Source organism: Chiloscyllium plagiosum, chromosome 16, assembly GCF_004010195.1.
Source record: "Chiloscyllium plagiosum isolate BGI_BamShark_2017 chromosome 16, ASM401019v2, whole genome shotgun sequence".
Lineage (NCBI taxonomy): Eukaryota > Metazoa > Chordata > Chondrichthyes > Orectolobiformes > Hemiscylliidae > Chiloscyllium > Chiloscyllium plagiosum.
The window spans coordinates 32322902-32331382 of NC_057725.1; the positions used below are offsets into that span (position 1 = coordinate 32322902).

The window sequence follows — 8481 nt, forward strand, 5'->3', positions numbered from 1 at the left end:
CCAATCTCTTCATAAACTCAGGCAACATTCTGGTAAATCTACTCTACACCCTCTCCAGTGCTATCACATCCCTCCTATAGTGTGGATTCCTGGACTGCACACAATACTGTAGCTGTAGCCTAACCACAATTTTATACATTCTTGTTGCTAAAGGAAAGAAAAGCAAGCAAGCTGTGGCAAGAGCAGACCCCTTTTACCAACTTAAGTCGTCCTAGAATAGGAAATCTATACAAGGCAAGTGGTTAAAAAAAAAGTTAAGAGTTGGCCTTGCCAACACAAACTGTGCTCTAAAGACAAGTAGAAGGTAGACAGAAGGTGCTCAAATGAGCACCAGAGACCTTTGTAAATACAAGCCAGGCCACAAAGTTAATGTCAAAGTAACCTGGAGTCTTACCCTCATTGAAATGTGGACATTGCTGGATAAGCCAGTATTTATTACCTATTGCACAAAGAAAGAACAATATTGTTCTAAGCCAGGATGGCATGCAACTTGCAAGAAAATTCAGGTGTGGCCTTTGCTGCCCTTATCCAACCCAGCTGCAGAGGTTGGATGAACCTTGGCAAGTTGTTAGAGCACACTTTATAGCTGGTACATTCTTTTGCCCTGTATGTCAGTGAAGGTCCTGAGAGCAATGTATGAGCTACCATTTGAGTCTGACCTGAATGGCACCAAGCTTTTATTCTGGGTGCAACACCAATCAAGGCAAGTGTGGAATATTCCACCACACCACCTAGTGTCTTATTTAAACAAAGTATCTGCTAATTAGCATAAAAGTAAAGCGGTCAAAAAAAAAATCTCTGGATCAGTCTTTTAGTGATGACAATTCACCATTTTTAATCTGGTCTATCTTGTGACTCCAGACCTACAGCAATGTGGTTGCCTTTTCATTGTCCTCAAATGGTCCAACAAGGTCTAGTTTGGCAGCAGCTTAGAAAATGGGCAATGAATGCTGGAACAGCTAGTGAAACCCCACATTGTGAACCACCAACATGACCACAAACAACTGATTCTCCCTCCGTACTGAGAAAATACCTTTAGAGTGTTGCAATGGTCAGGCAACAACCTTCTAAACCCATGCTCAAGTGATTCTCAACCATCTTCACCACAGCTGCTGTTGCCCACCACCTCCAACAGCTCTTTTTAAATTTGAGAAGCATTTAATGCACATTGGTAGTGTTCTTTATAGAAGGCTCAAGTCTGAAGTCTATTCCAGATGTGGAGACATCTGATCAAGTTGATTAAAAGTCTTCAAGTAGAGCCTAAAAACACTTGATTAACTTTTAATTAACTGAAAATAGATCTCAGCTGTAGCTACAGGGTGGCCTGGGTGTTCTTGATAGATATTTTCCTCAGACAGCCTATTCAAAAAAAGGTGTCATTGTCTCTTGACCAGCTAAGGCTTGAACCAGGTCTTCCTTCCTCTAAGAGTCTGGAAGACTGCTTAGATAGCATGTGTTTAAAGACCTTAGTCTGTTAAGTCTAGATTCCCTGCAGAACCAGGGGCATGACATTAAAGATAGGCCAGTCCAGGGCTGGATGTTAAATACTATACATTGTATGAAGTTATGAGAAGTTGAACTTTTAATCACAAAAGGTTCAGGCAAGAAGGTAAATTGATGTTAGACAAGTCTTAGGGCAAGCTAGATCATGAGCAGGCTGAGTGCAGAATGGCCTGTTCTTGGCTGGGTAGTGTTCTGACTGGTTTTGTAATACAGCTAAAACAAAAGCTAGCTTGCCACACCAAAGCACTGTAGTTTATTGTATAATATTTCAAAGTATTCATTACAGAGAGGTCTGTTAAAAATACTTCAAACACTACAATGACAGAAGATCAATCATTTGTTATGCATCAGTGATTTGTAATGTTCATCCTTGAATAGAGTTTGGTCCTCAGTAACGGGGAATCTGGATCACACCAGCAACCAGCAGTCCGAACAAAATCACAAAAGTAAGGATGGACAGAGATGTTGTGGCTATATTCAGCGATTTGGATGTTGAGCTGTAGTGTTCAGCTGTAGCTACATCTCCCACAGTTTTACGATCTCTAGACTGCAAGAGGAAAGAAAGTTGTGACACTTCAGATTTCAGCAATATCTAAATCACAGCCTAATACATACCCACACAAACAGATAGAAGTTTGCTTCCTCAGTCACCCAGAGGGGAAGAGTGCAGGTGAGATGTGACAACTACTTTCTTTAGAGGGGGAGATAATACAAAGTTGCTCCAATTCCAAATAAGGCTGGGCAGCATTATGGCTGTGGTTAACACTTAGTGAGTGGGTTCAATTTCAGCCTTGGGTAACTAGTTTGTAGAAACCCAGACATGACAATATGCAAGGTACTCAAGTTTCCTCATACTCCAAAGATATGCAGTCTAGGTGGGTTTGCCATGGTAAGTGTGGCATTATGAGGATAGGGCAAGGGTCTGGTGGAGATTCTCCAAGGGTTGGTGTAGACTTTATGGGTCAAATGGCTGTTTGTATTGTGGGCATTCTAGAACTGCAACTAGAGAAAGATAATTCCCACTGATTAAGGATTCTAGAGCTAGGAGTGTTATTGAACCAATAAGGAGGAGAAAGTGAGTCTGCAGATTCCTGAAGAAGGGCCTGTGCCCGAAACGTCGAATCTCCTGTTCCCTGGATGCTGCCTGACCTGCTGTGCTGTTCCAGCAATAAAGTTTCAACTTTGAACCAATAAGGTACAGCCATTAAGATATTCAGACACTTCTACACAAAGGAAGTTAGAGTTCCAAATACCTACAAGTGACAGTTGTCAGGTTCAAATCAGAGATACAGTTCAAGATATGGGTATAGAATTTGAGCAGATCAGCCATGATTTCATTGCTTAGCAAAACAGGCTCAAGGGCCTACTCTTGTTCATTGACTTCCCTGTTAACCAATGACTAGTTCTGAACATTCTAATCTTGTAGTGCTAAGGCTGCAGGCACTTTGAAGTCTCAGCCCAATGACAAGCCAATTAAAACAGGAACAGTACAATCCATGACACCTCAAGATATTAGCTGACTAATCAATGTCATGCTTTAATTTAGTTTGAAAACCACTAGAATCTGAGGGGGTCAAAGTATCAAATAGATGAGTGAATAAAAAAACAAATAGATGAGTAGAAACAAAACATCAGCAGGAGGTTTACTGTTTGCATCTAGAAGGGAGCAGATGAGATAACAGACATGCATGCAAGCCTTTCAAATGAACAAAGAAAATTTACAGCCCAGAACAGGCTCTTTGGCCCTCCAAGCCTGAGCTGATCCAAATCAACTGTTTAAACCTGTTGCCCAATTCTTAAGCATTGGGCTCTCTGCTCCCCACCTACTCATGCATCTGTCCAGATGCATCTTAAAAGATGCTACCGTGCCCACCTCTACCGGCAGTGTTCCAGACACCTACCACCCTGTGTGAAGTGCTTGCTGTGTGTATCCCCTTTAAACTTTCCACCTCTTACCTTGAAGAGGTGACCTTGTTATTGAGTCCTTTACACTGGAAAAAGCTTCTCTATACCCTTCGTGATTTTGTAAGCTTCATGAAAGTCTCCCTCAATTTCCTTTTTCTCCCCCCAAAGATAAACCAACTCAACTTTTCATAGCTAGCACCTTCCATACCAGGCAAACCTTCCCTGCAGGAAGTGTGTTGCTGGAAAAGCGCAGGTCAGGCAGCATCCAGGGAACAGGAGAATCGACATTTCGGGCATAAGCCCTTCAGGAAACCTTCCCTGCACCTTTACCAGAGCATCCATATCCTTGTTAATACACTGACCAGAAGAATTGTATAAAGCATTCTAAATGCAGCTGAACCAGTGACTTGCCAGCTCTTATACTCAATACTCTATTGAATGAAGGCAAGCATACTATGCCTTCTTGACCACTATCCACCTGTGCAGCAACCTTCAGGGTTGAATGGACCTGCACGCCCAGATCTCTGCCCACCAGCTCTTCCATTCATTGGATAATTCACTAAAATTAGTCTTGCCTAAAGGCATCACCTAATTTGTCTGGATTGAAAGCCATCTGCCACTTTTCTGCCCAACTCTGGTCAATCTATATCCTCCTGTATTCTGAACCTCTTATGCTTTCTGCCACTCCAATCTTAGTATCACCAACAGTAACTTCTTGAAGACTTGTTTATATTACAAACCACGGCCCCACTGACCTGTGGAACACTAGTCACTTTTTCCATTGAGAAACTCCCTTCAGCTACTATGTCTCCTTTAGCTCAACCAGTTCTTTATCCACCTCACTAGAACACCCTGCACACCATGTGACTTCACTTTCTACCATGGGGGGGGGGGGGGGGGGAGGGGGAGAAGCTTATCAAACACCTTAAAGTCCATGACTGACATGACCAGCCCTCCCTTCGTCTATCAAGATGGTCACTTTGTTGAAGAACTCTTGTCAAGGCATGATCTCCCCTGCACAAAACCATGTTGCCTATCACTGATCAGCCCATTCTTTAAATAATGAGAGATTGATCCTATCCCCCAGTACCTTCTCCAGCAATTTTTCCACTACTGATGTCAGGGTCAGTCTATAGTTACTGGAATATCCTTACTACCCTTGTACAGGGGACAAGATGAGCAACCCTCCAGTCCTCTAGCACCTCACCTGTATTTAAGGATGTCACAAAGATATCTCTGTCAGGGCCCCAGCTATTTCTCAGCAACCAGAGATAGATCCCATCTGGTCCTGGGGATCTGTCCACCTTAACCTACGTAACACATCTTCCCTACTTATGTCAACATGATTCAGAATAATTAAACTTCTATCTCTAATCTCAACATTCATCATGTTCCTCTCCTCTGAACACTGATGCAAACTAATCAATCAATCATTCAGAATCTCACCCATTCAGGTTTGACAGCCTTCCTTTGTTGAAATTCTTTAATGGACCAATCCTCTCTAGTTGCTTACTTGTTTCTTATGCAAGTAGTGCTTGGAATTCTCCTGGACTCTGCTCACTAAAGCAGTTTCATGACCCCTTTTAGCCTGTTTGATTCCTCATTTAAGACTTGTCCTACTCTTCCAATATTCCTCCAGAGCCTGTTCTGTTCTTAGCTGCATAGACCTTACGTACACTTTGCGTTTCCTCCTGGGAAGCCATACAATTTCTGTCATCCACAGTTCATGAATCTTGACTGTCCTATCCTTTGCCTTCAATGAGACATTCCTATCCTGCATTTTGCAGGTCTCCCACTACTCAAATGTGGACTTCCCTTCAAATAGCCATGTCCAATCCCCTGCTTAACTTTGATATAATTGACCTTGGCCCAGTTTAGTACTCTTCCCTTAAGGCCACACTATGAAGATTCTAAAACTTATAGAATTGTGGTCACTGTCCCCTACTGCAACTTCTACCACCTGTCCTGGCTCATTTCCCAGTACCAGGTCCAATATGGCCCCTTTTTCAGGCTATTGAGGTACTGCTCTAGAAAACTCTCCTGGACACTTACAAATTCTATCCCATCCAGACCTCAGATATTAAGTATCAGTCAGTCAATGAGAAATCCCCATCACTACCCCATTGCCTCTACATCTTTCCATAATCTATTTACCTATTTGTTCTTCTACCTCATGCTCACTGTTGGAGGCCTGTAACAGGCCCAGCCATGTGACTGCACCCTTGTTTCTCAGCTCCACCCATAGTGCTTCACTACCCAAGATCTCCATATTGTGCTTCTTTAGCACAGGCATGATATTGTCCCTGACCAGCAATGCAACACCACCCCTCCCTGTCCAAAGTATCTATATCCTGGGACAGAGTTGCCAATCATGCCCTTCCTTCAACCAAGTTAGTAATTGCAATAATGTCATACTCCCAGGCACCAATCCAAGGAGAGAGCACAAGAACCCTGCCTAGAATGAGCTGATCAAACAACTCCATAAAACAAACTTGCAGTGCAAGTTATAACCAATCTGCTCCAGGTATTTGCTGCTGTAATAAAAATCAGTCCTGTGGACACCATCCAAATGTGAAAGAGCTGCAAGCAGTTTCTCTCTCTCCGGTTAGGGAGAGAGAGAGAGAGCACACGCGCACACGAGAGAGACTCATCCTCACTAGAAGTTTGTGCACAAACTTGGTTGGACCCCAACCTGAACTAATGGATCCAATTCTGGGCACCATGCTTTAAGATGCCACAGCCATGGAGGAAGAGTGACTAAGGGATTGACAAGATGGACTGGTTTCATCCAAGACTTGAAAGTGGGATTGTTCTCAGGGCAAAGAAGGACATTAAAAATTGAGGTAGTTTAAAAGTGCTGAAGTTTTTATAAAGTGACTTAAGGATTTAAAATCTGCCAATTGATAAAGACAATCAATCAATTTACCAGATGCAATAAAAGTCTAGAAAACCAAAACAAGTTACCAGGCAGGATACATATCTGAAAGAGGGAAATACTAGACGGTTTAAAGAATAGCAAATTTCCACAAAGGAATGAGTTTAATTCAAGTTTGAGGTGAGTGGGCAAGAGCAGAGAGTGGGGTTATCAGAATTAAGAGTTGCACTCATTATGGAGCTAGTTTGCCCTCTGGGTGCAGTTATTTAACCCAGGCAAAGCGTAGAGGAGAGACCAGGTCTGGGCCAAGTTATTATTTCCAACACCCTAAACTACCATTGCAGTTTAAAAAATATTCGCGCGAAAATACGAGACATAAGTTGTAATCTCCCATTCCTCAACAGAGTCGAAAAGAAAAAAAGCGTGGATTTGATCACATTTGTTAAAAAGCCACAAACTCACCTTAACTGAAAAGACCAAAGCCAGAAAGCCAAGGCAACAGAAGTTACAGTGAACGAAGTTGAAAAGAGACCAGAGAACGTGGTCACTGATCGGCGCAGTACCGGTTCCAATAGTCACCACGGTCGAGGGTACATCATCGCTACTGTGTGGCCCTCGGAAACGGTCAAGTTCTCGCTCGATCATGGGTTGGTTCACTTTGCCCTCCATAGCAGATTACAACCGAGTAACTAATACCAACCTAAGCACCGCTCCTTTCTGCGATCTATACAGCAATAGGCTAAGCAGCTGTCTGCGATTCCCGAACTGCAGCTGGGTGTTATAAACGATCATTGATCCGAGAGGGTGGGTCTCCAGATAAAATCGTTAACTGCACAAAGTACTGCCCCAATGTCTGCCAATTGGTTATCGAATCTTCCCCTTCCTATAGTGTGGTGACAAGAACTGCCCACAATAAGTGCAGCTGCACCAGAGTTTTGTACAGCTGCAGCATGACCTCAATCCCTCTGCTAATAAAAGCTATATGCCTTTGTGGATGACACAAAGTTAGGCTGCATTGTAGACTGTATAGATGACAGCATAAAATTGCAAGGGGATATTGATAGATTAAGTCAATGAGCAAAACTGGCGAAAGCATTTGAATGAAAGCAATAGTGAGGCTATCCATTTTTGGATCAGGAAGGGACAGATCAAGGTATTTTTCTGGATGGTATGAAGTGCATGTCCAAGGAGACTTGGGGTTTCAGGTGCATACATCTTTAAAATGTCACGGACATGTACAGAAAATAATCCAGAAAGCGAACAGATTGCTGTCCTTTCTAAGTAGAGGACTGGGGTAGAAGGATGCCGAAGTTATGCTGCAAAAAAAAAAGAACCAGAGTGTTGGAAAAAATAAGTAAAAGCTATATGCCTTCTTAGCAGCCCTATCCTGAAGAAGGGCTTATCCCCGAAACGTCGATTCTCCTGTTCCCTGGATGCTGCCTGACCTGCTGCGCTTTTCCAGCAACACATTTTCAGCTAACAGCCCTATCAGCCTGGCTGGCAACTTTGAGAGAGCTATGTACATGGACACCGAGATCTCTCTGCTCATCTACACTACCAAAAATCTTACCATTTGCCCAGTACTCTGCATTCCTGTTACTTCTTCCAAAGTGAATCACTTCACACTTTTCAGCATTTGCCACCTCTCAGCCCAGCTCTGCAGCTTACCTCTGTCCCTCTGTAACCTACAATATCCTTCGGCACTATCCAGAACTGTACCTTAGTGTCATCCGCAAATTTACTAACTCATCCTCTACCCCCTCATCCAGGTCATTTATAAAAAAGACAAACAGCGGTGGACCCAAAACAGATCCTCGTAATACACCACTAGTAACTGATCTCCATGATGAATATTTCCCAAAAACCACCACCCTCTGCCTTCTTTCAGCTTGCCAATTTTTGATCCAAACTGCTCAATCACCCTCAATCCCATGATTCCATATTTTGTGTAGTAGCCTACCATGTGTAGTGAGTGGGAACAAGAGTTACTGAGAGGGGCGTAGTTGTAGATGGGGCAATGACAGGATGTAGTGAATCTATCAGGGAGGTTTTTCATGTGGTGAAACAAAAGGATTGGTGAAAGTGTGTCTGCTTTAACGCAAGAATGTCAGAAATAGGAGTGATGAACTTGGAGCATGGATCAGTACTTGGGACTATGATGTTGTGGCCATAACGGAGACATGGTGGAATGGTTGCTA

At 43.0% G+C, this 8481-nt stretch overlaps 1 protein-coding gene across 1 annotated transcript; it reads right to left on the reverse strand.

The window, feature by feature from the left end:
* Positions 1-1733: 1733 nt before the first annotated feature.
* Positions 1734-7173, reverse strand: LOC122557759 (dispanin subfamily A member 2b-like). Its single transcript, XM_043705721.1, has 2 exons — positions 6746-7173; positions 1734-2050 (listed from the first exon to the last, which is right to left on the reverse strand). The coding sequence occupies exons 1-2, from the start codon at positions 6950-6952 to the stop codon at positions 1892-1894; spliced, it is 366 nt and encodes a 121-aa protein (XP_043561656.1). The 5' UTR covers positions 6953-7173; the 3' UTR covers positions 1734-1891.
* Positions 7174-8481: the final 1308 nt, after the last annotated feature.

Excerpts from the sequence above, each read along its gene's own strand:
- LOC122557759 (XM_043705721.1), bottom strand. The coding sequence starts at position 6,952 with ATGGAGGGCAAAGTGAACCAACCCATGATCGAGCGAGAACTTGACCGT. Across the intron at positions 2,051-6,745 it reads CTTTGGTCTTTTCAGTTAAG|TCTAGAGATCGTAAAACTGT; the intron begins GTGAGTTTGTGG and ends TTCCTCTTGCAG.